We start from the raw sequence: 20,530 nt of genomic DNA, 5'->3' as shown, positions 1-20,530 counted from the left end.
CATCACAGTGACCCTAAGGGGAGGCTAGAACTCCTCCTCAGGGGTTCTGGAGCTATAAATCTTTATGGAAGCAGATTGCCTCCTCTTTTTCTCCACAGAAAGGCTGATGGGTTCACACCACTGACCTTTTAGTTAGCAGCTCAATGGCCAACCCACTGCCCTACCAGGAGGATTAGGTTACATTAAAGGAGGGTGGGGGGAGAGAATCCCAAGACAAACTTTAAATTTTTCATAAACATTTTGAAGCCCCTTTTCTAATGGAAAAGTTAAAACTGCCAGTAAGTGGGAGAAATGTTGAAATCATAGAGCAATGGACGAATAACAGATATGTAGGTGAAGGGAGACCATGGATGGTATAAAATATGAAAATAAAAATAATTGATAAATTATCAAGGATTCATTAGGGTAAAAGGGAGGGAGGGGTAAAAGGAGGAGCTGATATTAAGAGCTCAAGTAGAAAGAAAAGGCTTTGGAAATGATTATTGGAACATATGTACAAATGAGCTTGATACAATTGGTATATGGATTGTTATAAGAGCTGTGAGACCCCAATAAAATGATTTATTAAAATAAAATTAAAAAAAGAAATCATAGAACAATAAGATGAAGTATAAACCAAAGTTACTTAGGAGCATTTCAATAACATTGCCAATTGATGAAATAAAGACAAGGTATAGAAAAAGCAGACACAAGTCATTTCTACATTATGCCCTTAAAGAAATTCAGCCTTCATGACTACTGGGGTTGAGACATGAAAGAAAATAAACACATCTCTACAAGAGGTAACTGAATGGAAGTCATATTTAAAGGATTGCAAACGTGCACTCCTTCCTTTACATCTTCTGAAATTTTATTTGTCAAAATAAATGCACATGCGTGAGAAAAGTGATCTTCCCTGCTTGTAGTTAAAACTCTCTGTGAGCTGCTCCCACACTTAGCTTCTGTAGTTTAGTCAGCAGACTCAGAGTTCCCATCATTCCTGGAGCTTTTCCTTCCCTCAAAGATAAACAGGGTGGGATGAGGGACAGAGCTGGAGGAGTATAAGGACCACAGGGTAAAAATAACCAGAAGGCAGTGATGCAAGGGAAACAGTAATATTAATTGATGGCTACCTTTCATTTGACAAAGAACTAAGGCCCTCCTTCTTTGCATCCACAATGTGTCACGGGTTTCTAATTCTCTGTAGGGAGACTATTTAATCATAAGGACTCTAAACAGAAGTTATAACTTTTGGTTGTAGCAGGGGTTAAGAAAGAAAAGGGATGACTTAGTAGAGAAAAGGGAACAATTTCAATGATCAAGTAAACTGCGTGTAGATTTTTAATTTAAAGATGGCATGAGAAAAGGGGCCTCCATTTGTAGGAATGGCCCTAGAGGTGCCTGATTGGAAAGCTACTGTGTATACGATTCATGCAGAACTTGCTGGGACGAGCCTCTTCCTGAGTCCTACTTCCAAATGAAGCACAAGAATTCACACTAACAACTACTTTATGTGATTGAGATGTAGGAGGTGTGCACACCATAATTTACAGTGAGCCAAGGGCCTATCTTTTTGAAGCAATAATTTAAGTTTTGCAATTGTTGAAAATATACACAGCAAAATGCAATAATTCAACAATTTCAACATGGGCAATTCAGTGACATTGATTAGATTCTCCCAGCTATGTAACCTTCCAAACATGCCGAATGCCCGAGACTTACTTTGTCACATTATTTGATTTTAAATGGGTATATCTGTTCCACACATAAGCAGACTCCATGAGGGAATTGGATTTAATTAGTAAGATGCAAGTGAGTAAACGAGGTGGCATCGACTTGATGGCAGTGAGTTTTTTGGTTAAATATGAAATGAATGCACTACTTTCCCCCAAGAGGGATATCAAAATTAGCCGAGGAACCATTTTTCAAAGTATATATATATAAACAATCTATATTATATACATACAATATATACAAAGAACAGCTGAAGAAATTGCTAAAAAGATTAAAACTGAAAATTAGTGGGTGGAAACCTATAGGATTCCCTCCCCCCCTTAAATCCAAAGGCCTTCAATTCACTTGAGCATAATTGATAATAAGAATACCTGTCTCATAAAGGACATAAGGAGGACTGAGGTAGATATTACATGCAAAGGAGTTAGAGCAAAGCTGGGAGGGAGTACGTTTTCAATAAATTTTAGCTCCTATTATTATTTGTACTGCTGCTCACAGTTTTAATTCCTGAAAGGATATAACATTAGCACAATACCAAAATATAAGTATGAAACCAGATGTTGCACATTCATAAGAAACTAATCATCAATTCTGGTCGTTTGAATACATACACAAGGTCTGTTCAGCACTTGTTTTTCAAAATCCAAGGTAAGAAAAGAACAGCTTACCTTATCTTTGATTTTGTCAGCTCTAGCATCCGAAGGCTGGTTTTTGATTTGTTCCTGATTACATTTTCGATTTCCTCCACCTGAGCTTATAGTTTTAGTTTGGCCCGTGGAACTTGAAGCTGTAGTGGACAGTACAGACGTGCTAATACCAGATACAGATGATGTGCTGTTTCCATTTATTGACCCATTTACACCTACAACAAGGATACACATGTTTATAAAAAGATCATTAAGTGAAAATATTCTGAGAAGAATCTCTCCCAAACACAAATCAGGCGAAAGTAAAGATACTAATGAATCATCTAAAGTGCAAACAGAATTTGGAAAGGATATTCCAATAGCAGTATCACTCCCCAAGTTCTAAAGAGCACTAAAAACAAAGTTTGAGGCTATTAGTGTTAACAACACTGGTGCTGAGCTGAAAAGCCAAACAAAACCACGCCGTTATGTGGCTGTGTATATGAAGGGAAGGGACACAGAAGGAAAAGCACTGGACTTGGGAGTCAGAAGCTTGTGTTCAAGTCTTAATGGCAAAACCCCGTGTGCATCCAGGGTCCCTTGATTAACTGATGTAACTTCAGCTGTAACGTGAGCATGCACACCGTGAAGCACAGAGTTATCGGAGGATTTATAAGATCACGTCAAAGAGTACAGCAAATTCTGTGTTGCTCCTGGGTGCTGTCGCGGTACCACCCTCACAACTGACATCACTCTAGAAGAATGACATGGCGCCTGAACGCCGCTAGATGCGAAACTGGCATGGATGAGAAATCCACAGCACTGCACTCATGCTCACAGGGGTACCTTTTTCAGGACCATTTCGACTACTTTTTCCTGATGTCCTGGAATGGAATGAAGAAGGATCATGATTCTGGGCTGGAGGCGCAAACAGCGGTGGAATTCCCAGCAACGGCGGGAAGAAGGCTGCTCCCGGACGCGTGTGACCATCTGCTGCTCGCCACCATTCGGCACCTCGAAGTCAGACAAGCAAACCAAATAAAAATGCTTGCACTGACTGTCTAGTTAATATAATAATAGCTCTCTGTGATTTATTCTTGAAAAAAGAATATTCGAGTTTCATATTGAAACAAGATCACTGAATTATATTTAATTCTGATCATCATTCTTATATAAAAGCTGCTGATTAGAATTCATACACTTATCATTTTTTTAAAGTTATCATTCTTATTATGACAGTACCCCAAGGGTCTTCACTTCACAGATTTCTACAGTTCAAGCTTCTAAAGAACAAAAGTAGTTTAAGGTTTGAAATTAAATCTAAGCTCCTGACTTATAATGTGTTCCACATTTCCCTCAAATTAGTAAAGAAGCAAGATACTTAAGACTCTACTAATCTACTTTTAAAACCTTACAATTTAGGATTATAGCTATAACTTCTGTTGAAAGTTTCCTCAAACTACATGCAATATGACCTGGCTCCGGTCATTCAAGAGGTCCTCGTAAGCGTTCAAAGACTACTGTCACACGGAATATTGATTCAAAGGCATTTCTAGCAGCGAGCATTCTCTAGGTCATCAGAAATATACACATAGCAAAACCAGTAAGTCTTTTTTCAGCATAAAAAGTGAAACATACTCAAAGGGTGAAAAAACACAAATCCACTATAAAATACAAAAGATTTAACAAGATTCTATTTAAGTTAATGAATATAGTTTAAATTTTGTTTTTATTTTCTCTTACAAGTTACAGAAAGCAATACTGTTTTATTGAGGTAAAAGGACTAAATGGTAGCCTATCATCAAAAGCAATTTGGGTATTGAAAGAATAGCTCTTATTTAAATGATTGAAAAAGGAAAGAAGTCAAATGTTATAGAATAGAATAAGTAAAAAAAGTACTGCTACAAAATCATAGAAATTTTTATTAAACAAAATTATCAAATTGTGAAGCTATTGTTTCATGACATATGATCCCTCTGGGCCTATACAATTCTTCTATTCTGAAGAATTCTGTGTTATTCAATTTACACCACATCCAAACATCAATTTTGGTATCCACTCACTGCCATCGAGTCTGACTCAAAATGACCCAATGGGGTAGAATGAATCTGTCCTTGTGGGTTTCTGAGAATGTAAAGCTTTACAGGAGTAGAAAACCTCATCTGTCTCCTTCAAGGCGGCTGGTGGTTTCGAACTGCTGACCTTGCAGTTAAGCCGTGGAATGTGTAACCCAACCATCAGAGATCTTTTTTGGCATCTTAGGGGGCTGACATCATGCTTCTTTTCAATGTCCTTTGAGTTCGAGGAATACAAAGAAGTCTAAAGGGGGCAAGCTCTGGCCTGTAGGATGGATGAGATGAGGTTTCCCAATGACATTTCATAGGGCAGGCCTTGCTACCTTTCGAGAATGAGCAGGGTAATTGTGGTGATGGAAAAGAAAATTCTGCCTGCAACTTTCCTGGCCTCTACCTTAATAGTTTTCCAAGCCCTACGATTGTCTCATGCAATTCAAGAACAATCTACCAGGATGACCTCTTTCGCATACCAAAAAAAACACAAAACAAAGCAGGCCAGTTGCCATAACCTTCTGTGCTAAGTCTCCTGCCTTGAATTGACCTTTGCAGACTTTCTGAGCACCCTTAAACCCTTTGACCCACCTACAAACAGTTGTCTCCTGTGGGCCGAGCTTCACTGGTTTGGGAAGATGGCCACTTGAGTTCTGTTAAAATTTGATATCAGCCTTGATCTCAAAATTGTTGTTTTAGATGGCACAAAATATATCGATATTTTTAAAGTATTCCAATGAGATGCACGAGATTAACGAGAAAACTGTCTGCGGCCATTCATTGATCACAGACACACTTAAACTTTTGGAATAAACTAGTGCATGTATGAACTGGACAATAGTAATACTTCATGGCTTATTCTTTTATAATTTTAAATGAAGGGTGGAGATTAGGAAGAGATCAGAAAATAAACCAAAAGAGAGTCTTGTAGTGTCCCATCTAATACAACAATGTAAATAAAAATGTGAAAGTACGCTTATCTAGTGGGCTAAGCCAATAGATTACAAAGTCAGTTATTTTCTTTCAATCCAACTTTCTGAAATGTATGGCATACCATATTTACTTGAGTATAAGTCGACCCGAATATCAGCCAAGGCACCTAACTTTACCACAAAAACTGCATTAAAAAATGTGCTGAAAAACTCGGCTTATAGACAAGTATATAGGTATTTTGATTTTTAACAAGAAAATTGGGGGGTGGGGTCTATAATACAAGAGAAACTCAAGACTGTCAGTATATTGTATTATATTAGCTTGAACGTTTTTAGGAATATCTTTCACAAATAAAAAGGTTTCCTATAAAGTGATATACACCTCATCTAATAGCAAAGTCTATTTTTAAAATAACATTCATGGTAGCTGCCATTCTAAAAGGTCTCTTTAAAAAAAAGTATAAACAGGACCCTGTAAATGATATTCTCCTCCACTGCAGACCGGTTTTGCTCATTAAATGACATTAATGCATATTCACTAGTGCCTGAATGATGAGAAGCGACCCAAGACTACAGAAACGCCAATCATTTCATTCACTGCTAAGAGCAAAGCTTCCAAAGCATTTGGCCTACCACTCTATTATAGTCGGCAGGGGGTGGGAGCTGGGAGGCTGGGAATCAACGGCCCCTGGCAATGGAAAACTTCTGAACTATAGTCCATAAGCCAGGCTAGAGTACAAGCACCTGCTTTTGCAGCCCCCCTGGATCATTCCAGGTTCCCTCCAAGGAACCCCTTCTAGTTCACGCAGCGTCCGCATTAGGAAACACTGGCTTAGAAGGAAGAAGTATATTTAAATAGGGGCAAACAAGGTGTGTGTTGCTTGTTTCAACACAGGTGAAATGAGGCTCCACTTAACTGATACCAAGTGGAGGAGGATTCCCAAAGACATGTATATTATTTATCACAGAGTCTACAATTAAAGCAGTACAATTAAATTTATAGACTGAGTAAATGTTGACCAAGAAACTGGTATGGTAATCAAAGTGTAATGCAATTCAAATATTTTAGACATAATAAAACCAGAAAAACATGAATATGTATTTCAGAATGTCAGTAATAAATAAACACATGGTAAAAACTAGAGAAAATGTGTTATAAATTAGCTCTGAACATAGAGAAAAATAGAAAACAAGTAAGCAAGAGTAATAAAATAAAAAGATAAATATGATAAAGGTTATTGATTAGAAACTTTACAAATATTTGATATGATTTCAGAGGAAATTATATATTTTTTGAGTGATGAGTTAATTTATCTTTGAAATTTAGGCAAACAAAAAAATGAAACGTAGTTACTCACAAGCTAGCTTATTGATAAAGTAAGTTGTATGAAATAAAAATTTTATCAATCAACACATGATGAATTTCTTTTAAAAAATAGTAGTTTTATTGACATATACATGATTAATTTCTAAGTGTATTTAAGGGTGATAACAGACAGTAGCAATGTTATCATATTCAACCAAAAAACTCTAAGAATATTAAGGTTATAGTGAATCTAGAAGATACAGAAGTAAATTTAACTTTTTCATATTTTAAAGTGTCGGATAATTCACAAAAATTATGTTAAGACAATATAAAAGCAAAATAACCTGAAACTGTAAGTAATTTAAAGAAGTAACCATGAAATATTGTTTAAGATAAATTACTCTTCATTTTAAATTTCTAGTAAAGCCTTCTTTGTGTCCTTAGTTATTTATCAGATGACTTTATTTGCCTGGCATTTTGGTTAGCATTCTGAATAAAGCCAAGTATTTAAGAGTTATTGTCCCAACTTTGCATTTTAATTAAATGTGTATTGGAAATACAGACAAAGTCTCCACTTGGCACAAAAGGACTATGCTGTCACTGTTATTGGCATACTGATATGCCTACAGATCCTGTTGTCTTGTAATTCCTTCCTGTCTCCTGAGAACTACAGGCAGCACAAGGGCATTTATTTTGCGGGTGTATCCCTCGGATCCTTGTCTTGGGCAGAGGATATAGTAGGTACTCAAAGAACTTGTACAATAAGTGAGAGAGTAAAGATTTTACTTAGGCTAGGGAAGTTATTAAATTTTTTCTCCCCATAAAGTGAAGCAGCAACATTTGTGAAGTCCAGATAAGCGATTTCTCAATTTAACAGTACAGATAGATGTATTTGATTTCAATAATACAATATAACCAAATTGTGATTTAGAAATGCTCAAAAACAAAGCCATGATAAGTATAAAACAATAAAAATATCTTAGATACCAGAAGCATTAGAATAATACATTATTATTTTTATTCAGTAATCCTATATTTCAACAAGTACCTATTGAATACCCACGCATCTTCCTTATCAACCACTATCATATTTTTTATTAATACTTTAAAAGTAACTGTTAGATCTTAGTTTGAAACTTCATTTTAACTATTTATTACCATTCAGTCACTCCTAATGCCTCTTCTCTCCCAGACAACCGAATTAAAGTAGTAACCTAACTCCAGATGGCGTTGGTGGTGCTGATAGGTACATTTTGGACTGCCTAATACGAGGGGCAGTTTAAACCCACCAACCCTTCTGAGGAAGAAAGAAGAGGCTATCTGCTCCCTAATATATTTACAGCCTCAGAAACCCTAATTAGGGTCCCCAAGAATTGGAATCAACTTGATAGCAGTGAGATTTCTTTCTTTCTTTCTTTCTTTTTTTGATGAATGACTCAAGTATAGTACTTAAGTCTACACTGTAGATGTAAAATCTATGTTTAACATCTGTTCTTTCTATAGCTAAACAAAATAATCATTTTCTTTTCAAGAAGCAATTAATTCTCAGACAATGAGAGTGGGAAAAAAGACAGTCATAAACTATAGACTAATTATATGTGACAGTCACTGACTTGTTCTTTCATCTTCACACAAGAACCCAGACAAGTACTATTATTGTTATCATACTCATTTTTCAGATGAGAAAACTGAGGCTGACAGGCTACATAATTTGCTCAAAGCCACGCAGCAAAGAAAAACCAGATTTAAACCCAGATCTATTTATCTCTAGAATTATGTTCTACTGTTTAAACTTTTGAAAAGTATATAAATTCATAGGCAAGTTCCTTTTTCCTACGACGTGGCGAGAAATGAGGACCTGAAGTAAAAGTGTAAAAACACGCATTAGAAGACCTACATTTCCTATTATTAAATACTTAAAAATTTCAGAAAAAATACTCAGATTCATTTAGCTGCACATATATAATATGTACATGTTTCTGCTTTTATATTAACTTTATTTAAAAAGCATGAGAAAAGCTTGTTCCAGTTATTCCCTTATGTGGCAAAAACTTATTTCTCTACATCAGCACCGGAGAAACTGATGAACAGCATTGCTACTTAACACATGCAGTGTGCTTAGTTTGTTTTGCTTTGCATACAGTAAATAGAACTGAGGTAATTCTTGCACAAATATTTTAATATACCAGGTATTAGATTATCCTAATTTTTCAATTTGAAAAACAAATTCTGCTTGAGCATTTTCGCTTTCCTCCTTTCCTTTAAACACTGTTTGTAACAGATGTTTACCTGGAAAAGATGCTAGTTGGGGATGTGCGGCTAAGGCTGTGGGTGTACCAAGTGTCCCCAAACCACCAAATTCTGAATGCCCTGAGCTGGCTGAATGTAGACCAAAGACTGGGTGGCTGACCATTGGGAAGGCACTCGACACTGTGGACGGGTTAAACGGTTGATCCCCAGCTGCTCTGAATAAATGTCCTGGGAGGGAGAAAAACACACTTAAAATTGTACTACAAAAACAAGTGATATTTATCTGACTTCAGCGTTCATAGGCACTTAAAATTTATAATAATTTCTTATATAGCAAATTTTATTCTACATAATCTTGCATTTCGGTTCCTTAAAACTTATAGAATAACATGTTTATGGAAACATGAAATTACTCTAAAATTTATTAATTTAAATGAATGGTATAACCATATTCACATTGAACTAAGATTTGGGACTTGCTTGATTTTAATTCAAATGTTTGACTTGAAGAAGGGATGCCAATTTTCTGCTTATACCAAATAAATTAATACAGTACCAGATCTTTATGAATAGAAAAGAAAATATTCCTATTAATTCAGAGTGAAAACCAATGAAAAGTAGGTCCCAAATCCTTTACCAAGTCATTATTCAACTTATCACTTTGTGCAAAGAGTTCTCAGATTTGGTATCATGGATTTTACAGTCATAAAGTGACATTTTGTGACTCCTAAACCAATGTAAAGGGCTGGAAAGATTTAACAATAAAGCTATTTCTAAGTGTAGTTATAGGAATACTATCAAGGTAAAACCATTTTTAATACTACAATAAGATCATATCCAATTGTACTGAATGTGCCTTTTCAACCCCCACTTTACCCTAAAGAGAACGTAGGCTTAAGTGTGACAGCCCAGGTGGAGTGCTACAATAAGAAAAATGCAACTTATTTTTCGTACTTTTTAGGGGTTTGGCCAAAAGCCTTTTAAAAATACTTGTAAATCTCCCTTTTATTTTCAGGAAGTAATTAAGATTCCTTGTCTTGATAACTATAAAAAAGAGTATCAAACCCCACATTCCAGAAGCAGTCTATTAGTCAGAATACAATTACTTAGCCAAGAGCTCATGAGAATACAATAAGTCTCTTAAAAAGTATATGAAAAGCATTGTGCACATTAAATATGAGCACATTTTTGTTGTTGTTAACACAATTATCACACAAGTAGTCCTGGTGAGGAGGCTTTCTGCTCCCATAATCTAGTTTCGGAAACTCAAAGTTCTAACCTGCCCTGTAGGGCTGCTAAGGGTCAGTCAGCATCAACTCAACAGCAGTGAGTATGAGGCCTGGAGATACAGTAGTTTAAACAACTGACTATTAAGTGAGTTCGGTGTGACTCCTCCAGTGATTTCAGGGCAGTCTGCTTTTGTAACGATTCCAAAGCCAAGCTCACTGCAATCGAGTCATTTCTGACTCATAGCCTTGGAAACTCCATTTGGTAGTTCTACTCTGTCCTAGAGGGTTACTAGGAATTGGAATTACTTCAATGACAACAGGTGTTTTTTCCCCCAGTTTGCTATGAAACCAAATTTTGCTCTTTTGTTCCCAGAAAACCAAGAGGTGATCCTAAAAAATTCAGAGTGCATCCATAGAGATGAATATAAACACCATATATTCTTTCTAGAAACATCTTATATTATTAAAATGGTAATATCTAAGTATCTTTAAATAAGCATGATTTAAATAAAGTGCATCAAGGATATCCTGTATCAGCCTATAATGTAAAAAAGTTCTTCTTGCTCCCATAACAACTTAGCAAACACTTGATCTCACAGGGATCTTCAAATGATCAGTACATGGAAGACCTACAGACACTATGCAGGGAAAGGCCAGTCCTGGTTTGTTGCTCATGGGCAAAGACAGTTACTCAAATGGCACTGTCTTGAGGGCAAGTGATAAAGTCACCAGAAAGGCTGCGCTACCTACATTCCATCAGATTCTCAAAAACTCAGCTCGCTTCTTTTAAAACATGAGTACACTACCTTAAGAATGGACTGTGATAAGAGTTGTATGAGCACCTAATAAATTGTTTTAAAAAAATCAATGCTTATTTTGACTTTTGATTACATATAAAATTGAGGTATCAACAATCAATTCAACAGCTTGACTCAAATGTGCTTAATCAAGTGTTTATTTACACTCATAGTGGTATGAGATTAGGGGTCATACAACTCTTATCACAATCCATACATACATCAATTGTGTAAAGCATATTTGTACATTCATTGCCTTCATCATTCTCAAAACATTTGCTCTCCACTTAAGCCCTGGCATAAGAATTCTTAAATTATATATATATTTTTAAACATTTTATTAGGGGCTCATACAACTCTTATCACAATCCATGCATATACATACATCAATTGTATAAAGCACATCCATACATTCTTTGCCCTAATCATTTTCAAAGCATCTGCTCTCCACTTTAAATTATATTTTAAATAGTATGTATGAAGCAGTGGTTTAATATGAAAAAAGTGTACAAGGTAAACTAAAAAATACCAAAATTAGATGAATTATTATAATGATTGAGAATATACTGACATTAAGTGAGCTTAAAAGCTGAGAAAAATACTTAAGATTTTAAATGCATCATTAAAATGTAAGTTTAATTTTTGAAATAAAATAAATAAATGACCTAAACTAAACCTTGGTGTCTCATTAACAGAAAATCTGAGGAATGACTAAATGCAACAAATAGAAGCTATCAATATACAATTAGATAACAAAAATATTAATAAAAACCTCTGAAAAGTGACATCTACAAGGAACTAAGCAAACATTTTCAACAGAAAAAATGAGTATAAAGTATCAAACTTACCATTTTTTAGATTTAAGCTTTAATGAGCAAAAATAAAGATAGGCTGATGAAGATACTTGGTTATGAATCTCTTCTTTGACTTTCTACCACTTTCCTCTTTCTTCTTAAGTCACCCTCTATACAACCACCTGTCTTTTTATTTTCATCTGTCATTCCCCATTTCCCTGCTTATCTTATCTACACATTTGGGAGCCAATGGGCCTACATAGTCGTACCCCACCACACCTGTCCCCTCATCCTCCAGGTGTGTGCCACCACCCACCCCAGCACCATTGGATTGATAACAGATGGCTGCCAACACCTGCTCCGCCTGCACAGATAATGCCCACACTCCTGTCTGCTACCAAATCTACTTGGAACAGGTGGATTTTGCACCAGTGCTGCAAAACTAGTCATTAGCATAACCTTGTTGTTGCCTGGATATAACCACCGCCACCAAAAAATAGTTGAAGAAAACCAACATATAATCAACAAATTAACACAACAGCATTATAATGTCTCAGAGACAAGACAACTTCAAATAACATGGGAAGGGTGGAGTGGGGTGAGAAAAGAGAGTTCAAACAAGTAAACAAAGTAAAGGACCAGAAAATCTTCTGGAAGAAGAAATACTGTGAGAACTATTCGATGAGAAATTCAAACAATTTTATTTAGGTACTTTCAATTAATTGAGACAAAGGTCCAGGAAACCACAGACAAAAAAAAAAAAAATCAAGGATAACACACATAAAATGCTGAAGAATTTTAAAATGTTGATATATGGAAATTAGAAATCATATAACACAAATAGAAATACAGAAGATAAATGCTGAAATTTCAGTGATAAATAACACATTGGAAGGACATGGGGAATCAATGGAAGACCAAATTAATGATTCTGAAGATAAAGTTCTTAATATTGATCTGATAGAGGTAAAAAGACAGAATCCTGAAAGTCGTTCAGGAAAAACAAAAACAGTTCCGAATGAAGGAGAACCAGTAAGGCTAAGCTCTGATTTCTCAGCAGAAACCAAGTAGAAAAGAGGGAACTGAAATGACATATATAAAATACTGAAAGAAAAATAGTCAACCAATAATTACCTATCTAGCTAAGCTGTCCTTTAAATACAATGGTATTTGAAGCAATCAGAACATTCTTAAATAAACAAAAAATAAGGCAATTTGTAAAAACAAGACCAATCTTATAAGAAATGGTAGTTACCCTTCCGACAGAGAAGTAACAAATATCAGACAATAATCAGAGATTAAGACATACAACATCATCACCAGGAAATGTTCAAGTAAAGAAGTATAAAAAAATAAACCTCTGAGACTGAAAACTAAGAAAGAGAAATGTCGATTTGTAAATAACTGCAAGCAAAAGAGTTAATAAAGAAGAAGTAAACTTCAAGATAGAATGGCTTTAAACTTGAGAAGATTATAAATTACAGGGCGACCCCTTTAAGAAAATTAATGAACCTTCTCATCAAAATAAGAAGAAAATTTAAATGTTTCAGGAAACATTAAAATAACAGCAAAGATGGGAATAAGAAAATTCATAAATTAAAAGCACCCAGCGCAGACAGATTGTTGGTTAAAGAACCCTTCAATATTACCAAATGAAAGAAGTAAAACAGGAAGCACTAAAGTCACAACGGAATCTATAGGCCATGGTCTTTGCCGGCATCCTACGTCCATTACAGACTCTCTCTGATATAGGTGAAAAAAGTTAGACTATGAAGAGGAAATAATGTTAAAATTTACAGTTCTTGTTATATTTTGTCTTAATGCGAATGTAGAACTCAAAAGATGTTTTAAAAATATCTTTCTTAGTAAGAGGCTCTCTAACACTATTTGTAATTTTTGCATTGTTTTTCTACTATCTTTTAAAAAGCAGATACTAATTCCATGTAAACATCATTCAGAATTGGAACGAGAAGTGGCTAATAAGTTGTTGTTGTTGTTAGTTGTCTTCAGTAAGATTCCACCTCATGGTTAAACCATGTGCTTCAGAATATAACTATGCTCCATGGATTTTCAAGGCTGCAATCGTTCATAAGCAGATCACTAGACCTGTCTTCTGTAGCAATTCTGGGAGGGCTCAAAACTGCTGCTAACTTTTCAGCTGTGATAATACTAAACTTTTCGAACTTCATGTAATCTTCTTTCCTCTCTGCTGTAGTTTCTACCAGCTTGGTATATATATTTTATTCTAAGAAAATACTTTAAGTTCATTGGCATAAAATGGTGGCTTAATACAATCATTTTAGATAAAAGTGGAAAGCTAGATTCATGCCACATATTACCAAATGACAGACTAAATGGAAACTAATAAATATACAAAATTATTTTTTAAAGCTTCCAGATTATTTTGTTAAATATTCAATATTTTCATTATGTTCAAACATTTCCTGAACACCCTTTTAAGCATCAAGTGCTATAATTAAAAATTGTCAATGAATATGAATAAGAAATAATACCTGACCTCAGGGAACCCATTTTGAACATATTTAAATATATAAGACTTGGCTAGAACATAATTTAAGTTACTGTTAGGTACTCTCTAGTTGGTTCTGAGTCATAGCTACACTATGAACAGAACAAAGCACTGCCCTGTTCTGTGCCATCTGCACAAACTTTGCTATGTGTGACCTCACTGTGGCAGCTACTTTGTTGACCCGTCTCCTTGAGTGCCCTCCTCTTTGTGCTGAGTCTCCACCAACCATGATTTCCTCTTCCAAGGACAATCCCCTCCTGATAACATTTCTAAAGCAGGTATATAAATTCTCTTCTTCGTTGGCTCTGCACTTTATGAAGCATGATGTCCTTTCTTCAGGGACTGGTCTTTCCTGGTAATATGTCCAAAGGATGTGACACAAAGTCTTGCCACCGTTGCTTCCAAGAAGCATCCTGGCTGTGCTTCTTCTGAGGCAGACTAGTTTTGCTTGCAGCCCGTGGTGTTTTAATATTCTTCACCAGCACCAAAAATCAATGTCCAACTTTCACAGAATACAAGTAAATAATATATTAAGTTATTAAATATATTAATACCATAGTATAGAAAAAGTTAATATTTCAATATTATAAGATGGCTATCCTATAAGGACTCAGAAATATATCACAAGTACCTAGAGAATGATCTGATTTGTAGTCGATATAAATATGTCATTGATTAATTTATTACTCATTAAGAGCATAAGTGGTATATCCATAGGGATGATTACTAAAGCCTTCAACCAGAACAAGAAGGTGTCCTGCATCCTCATTCAAATTTGCAAGTATGAGGGATACATATGGCAGCCACCTAAAAAGGAGGGGAAAAGAAAAAAAGAGGGAAAAAAAGACATGGGTAGCAGGGGAACAGGTCACTAACCCACCCAAAGGGAGGGTGTTGTTTCTATCTCCACAGGAGAGGGAGAGAGGGACCAGACTTCAACCTGGTGCACACAGATGTGACTGAATATACTGACATGAAGCAGGGAACATATAGAAAGGTCTCAGGGACCAGCCCCAATTCCAACTACTTAAGACACTCCCCACCCGAGCCCACCCCGGAAGAACTCAAAGCTACAGCTCAGGGAAAGGGACATGTCTGATCACAGCACACAGGAACAAATGAAGAGGGAAGTAGAGAGAGTGGAACACATCCTGGTCCAACCAAGCCCCGAAGGTGATATTCCTGCTCAGAGCAGCCAATGGACAGAGAGGACCATAGGGCCAGCCCTACCACGACACAAGACATGCCTCACTATGGAGGGACAACACTGGAGGAACAGTGCGGGAACGGATCTGACCTGAACACACAAGGGTGAAATGCTCAGGGTGTGCAACAGAGCATCAAGGGGAGCAAAGTAATAAAGTCCCCGGGGAATACTTAAAATAGACTTTGGGGCCTGGGTGTAGCACCCCATCTTAAAGGTCAACAGACCCGGAACTATTTATAGGCTCTTTTTTTTGGGGGGGGGGCATTGGTTTTGTTGTTGTTGTATGGTTTTTTGGTTTTGTTTTGTTCTGTCTTGTTTTTGTGCTTTTTATTTCCTCTGCATCTCTATGTAGATAAGATAGGCAGGATAAACGATCTAGAGGAGAAAACGACAGGACCAATGGCTCCAGGGGGACATGGGAGATGGGGAGGCCAGTGAAGGGAAGGTGGGTATCAACCAACCCAGTGACAAGGGACTAACAGTGATCTAAAATCAATGCCTGGTAGGGCTTGATCAAGGGCAATGTAACCTAGAGGAATTACTGAAATCGGAATGAAGGCTGAATGTGATAGTAAAAGGAAATAGAGGAAAGAACTAGGAGACTAAGGGCATTTATAGAGGTCTAGATATAGGCATGTTCATATGTAAATATATTTATATATAATGATAGGGACACAGATTTATGTACATATAATGTAAGGTAGCAGACGGACATTGGGCCTCTACTCAAGTACTCCCTCAACACAAGAACACTTTGTTCTAATAACTTGGCATTCCATGATGCTCACCTTCCCAAGCACAATCTCTAAAGGCAAAGGGGGTGCAGAGAAAATATGGTGAAGAAAGCTGATGGTGCCTGGCTATCAAAAGATATAGTATCTGTTTTTTGTTTTTCTTTTAATCATTTTATTGGGGGTTTATATAGCTCTTATCACAATCCATGCATCCATCCATTGTGTCAAGCACATTTGTACATTTGTTGCCATCATCATTTTCAAAACATTTTCTAGCACTGGGATCTTCAAGGCTTGATGATTAACAAGCAGCCATCTAGCTGAGAAGCAACAAAGTCCACATGGTCTCAGCATTGCAACTTGTGTGATCATGAGGTTTCTATGAGATCAGATATCAGGCATCAAAGACCCAGAATGAGGGGGTGTGCAGAGTGAAGACCCAAAGTCCATCTGTAGAAAATTGGACATCTCTTTGCAAAAGGGTCACAAGGAAGAGATGGGTCAGTCAGGGTGCAGTATAGCACTAATGAAACATACAACTTCCCTGTCGTTCTTTAATGCTTCCTCCCCCACTATCATGTCCCCACATCTACCTTACAAATCCAACTAGACCAGAGCATGTACACGGGTACAGATAAGAGCTGGAAACACAGGGAATCCAGGATAGCGTCTGGGGCCTGAAAGGCTTGAAGTTAAGCAAGCAGCCATCTACCTGAGAAGAAAAGAAGCCCAAGTGGAAGAAGCTCACCAGCCTGCGTGATCATGAAGTGCCCACAGGATCAGGTATCAGTTATCAAAAGATCCAAAATAATTATATCAATGTGAATGAGGGGGCTGGAATGGAGACCCAAAGCCCATCTGTAGACAATTGGACATCCCACCAGAGAAGGGTTATAAGGAAGGAACAATTCTACCAAAGTGCAGTATAGTACCCATGAAACAAACATCATTCCTCTAGTTCCTGAATGCTTCCTCACCTCACTACCATGACCCAGACCTACCTTACAAATATGGGTAGACAAGAGGATACACTTGGGTACAGATAAGAGCTCTCGACACATGGAATTCAGGACAGATAAACCCCTCAGGAACAGTAGTGGGAGTAGCAATATCATGAGGGTAGGGAGATGGTTGGGAAGGGGAAGAAAGGGGGAACCCATCACAAGGTTGGATATATAGACTCCCCCCTGAAGGGGATGATAACATAAATGTGGGTGAAGGGAGGCAATGGGCAGTATAAGATACGAGAAGATAATAACAATATATAATTGATCAAAGATTCAAGGGAGGAAGGGTTGGGAATGGAGGACAAAAAAGAGGAGCTGATACCAAGGGCTCAAGTAAAAATAAAATGTTTTGGTAATGTACAAATATTCTTGAAACAATTGATGTATGGAATGTTCTATGAGCTATAAGAGCCCCCCAATAAAATGATTTTAAAAAAACAAGAGATATTTTAAAAGAAATTATAAATACAGCATCTCACTTTTTCTCTGCTTCAATTGTAAAAGTCACTCAAGGTGTTACTAAGTCTTTGGAGTTGTTCAAAGCTAGTTTATCGACACATATATACTATGGGAGATGACAGGTAAGCCTTGGACTGATAACCAAAAGGATGGCTGTTCAAGCCCACCTAGTCCATGAGAAAAAGGGAGGGTATCTGCTTGCTCCCATACAGATGCATCCTCACAAAACCCCACTTAGCCACATCGTCACATGGCACTTTACAGTGTTTAGTTGTTGCTTTGGGAGGTCTGTGATACAGTGGATACGCGCTCAGCTGCTAACCAGCAGGTCCAGGCTGTGAGGTCACTCGCTTCTCTAAAGGAGAAACATGTGGCAACCTGCTCCCGGAATGATTACAGTCTAGCAAACCCTGTGGGACAGTTTCACCCTGCCCTATGGGAAAGCTCTGAGTCAGAATCAAATGGATGGCAATGAGGAGATTATTGGTTTAGTCTCATACAGCCGAGGATGGTGTTTTGATCATAGCCTCAGTTCCACTGTACGAATGGGGACCTTGGTCCTCTCTCACTCTATCATTTCAAGCTACTGCTCATAACAGGAATGTAAAAAAATTATAGCCAGGTGGTAGCTCAGTTATATTTAAAACAGTATATTCTATATTAATAAGAATGTAAAAAGACTTATTACTTATTCAGAAACAAAATAATTAACAAACGTATAAGCTCTGTCAGTCAGACAGCTATAAAACAAAGTCCTTTGGAAATAAGAATGCCCCATTCTGAAAAGGAATTCACACCGCCTGAATATGCTTACCAGCAAGAGAAGACACTAATAAAACCTGTCAAGATTGCAAGTCTCAAATTTTGTTCAGAAAAATACGAGGTGGTACCCCCAAAAGTCAAAATCCCCCCAAAAGTTGTGTTTTTAAAATAAAACAACCTTGTTTTCAAAGAAACCTCTAGTAAACTTAATACATTTGTCAAATCTGTGATTCCATTCTTGGAAGCTATTTTTATTTTTTTATCATTTTATTGGAGGTGCGCGCAACTCTTATCACAATCTGTCTACCCATCCGTTGTGTCAAGCACATTTGTATATATGTTGCAATCATCATTTTCGAAACATTTTCTTTCTCCTTGAGCCCTTGTCAGCTCATGAACCCTTAATTTTATATGAATTATTATTATTTTTCTCATGTCTGACACTGACCAATGTCTCTCTTCACCTACTTTTCTGTTGTCTGTTCCTCTTGGTGGGGATTATGTGTCGATCATTGTGATCAGTTTCCCCTTCCTCTTCCTACCTTACCCTTACCCTCCTGGTATCACTACTCTCATTATTGGTCCTGAGGGGTTTATCTGCCCTGGATTCCCTCTATTTCCATCTCTTATCTGTACCAGTGTACATGGTCTAGCCAACTTTGAAAGGTAGAATTGGGGTCATGATAGTGGGGGTGGGGCAATTAAAGAACTAGAGGAAAGTTGTGTGTTTCATCAGTGCTGGCTCATCTCTTCCTTGTGACCCTTCTGTGAGGGAATGTCCAACTGTCTACAGATGGGCTTTGGATCTCCACTTCACCCTCCCCCCCATTCATATTGATATAATCTTTTGTTCTGGGTCTTTGATGCCCAATACCTGATCCCATCGACACACAGGCTGATGTGCTTCTTCCATGTGGGCTTTGTTGCTTCTCAGCTTGAAGGCTGCTTGTTTATCTTCAAGCCGTTAAGGCCCCAGCTGCTCTATCTTTTGAGAGCCGGGCACCATCAGCTTTCTTCACCACATTTGCTTATGCACCGGCTTTGTCTTCAGTGATCGTGTCAGGAAAGTGAGCATTACGGAATGCAAGGTTATTAGAACAAAGTGTTCGTGCATTGAGGGAGTAATTGAGTAGAGACCCAATGTCTGTCTGTTACCTTTATAATGTATAAATGTAAGTACATAGATCTATTTCCCTATCATTACATATAAAAACATATTTACATATGTACATAACAGTATTTAGACCCCTATAGATGTCCTTTGCCTCCAAGTTCTGTCCTCTATTTCCTTTTACTTACCCCTTGTCCCACAATCATGTTCGGCCTTCATTAGGGTTTCAGTAATTCCTCTTGGTTACATTGCCCTTGATCAAGCCCCTCCAGGCATCCTACACTTTCTTTGTCATCAATTTTAGGTGACTTGTTGTACCCTTGTCACTGGGTTGGTTTACACCCCCAGTTTTCCCCCGATCTCCCCTCTGCTATGTTCCCCCGGAACTATGGAACTATCAGTCCCATTGTTTTCTCCTCCAGAGATTGTTTAGCACCCTCCCCCTGCCTTATCTAGGTAGACATGCAGAGATAACCACAAAAATAAGACAGAGTAAAACAAAACAACAAAACAAACAAGAACAACAACAAAACCAATGACCCCAAAAAAGAAGAGCCTATAAATAGTTCCAGGTCTGTTGGCCTTTAGGAGTATTTTCCAGTGGAGTCTGATGGGGTACCACGCCCTGGCCCCAAAGTCTACTTTTGGTAATCCCCGAGGACTTCATTGCTTTGCTCCTCTTGCTGCTCTGTTGCACACCCTGAGCATTTCTCCCTGATCTTGGAAACATTTGTCAAAGTGATCTGTTTGGCTGAAGCACCTCCCTCATTTATTTTTCCTTCACCCCTGCTATGCCAGCAATCACTGTCCTTTCATATCCCTCTTCCTTTAAGTCTCAAGGAGTGAAATCAGGTATGTAAGGGGCATGGGGCAAGAGAGGCATGCTAGTTTTTGCAAAAAACTGGTGCACTGAGATGGGTGCGTGAACAGATGCACTGTTGTGGTGGCAAAACCAGTCCCCTGTCTGTCACAAATTAGACCTTTTTTGTTGCACACTGTTACATAAT

At 37.4% G+C, this 20,530-nt stretch overlaps 1 protein-coding gene across 10 annotated transcripts in view; it reads right to left on the bottom strand.

Annotated features, from left to right (window-relative positions):
* BAZ2B (bromodomain adjacent to zinc finger domain 2B) overlaps positions 1–20,530 on the bottom strand; it is a 388,953-nt gene that overhangs the window by 84,079 nt on the left and 284,344 nt on the right. For 8 of the 10 annotated variants that reach the window (XM_075529673.1, XM_075529679.1, XM_075529678.1 and 5 more), the window contains 3 exons: positions 8,933–9,121; positions 3,186–3,353; positions 2,382–2,575 (listed from right to left, as the gene is read on the bottom strand). In XM_075529673.1, coding sequence (XP_075385788.1) covers positions 2,382–2,575; positions 3,186–3,353; positions 8,933–9,121 — 551 coding nt within the window. The remainder of the gene's footprint in view (positions 1–2,381; positions 2,576–3,185; positions 3,354–8,932; positions 9,122–20,530) is intronic. The other 2 variants (XM_075529681.1, XM_075529683.1) reach the window with 1 other exon arrangement.

Source organism: Tenrec ecaudatus, chromosome 13 (assembly GCF_050624435.1).
Source record: "Tenrec ecaudatus isolate mTenEca1 chromosome 13, mTenEca1.hap1, whole genome shotgun sequence".
In the NCBI taxonomy this organism is placed as follows: Eukaryota; Metazoa; Chordata; class Mammalia; order Afrosoricida; family Tenrecidae; genus Tenrec; species Tenrec ecaudatus.
This window is presented reverse-complemented; position numbering and strand designations above follow the sequence as displayed.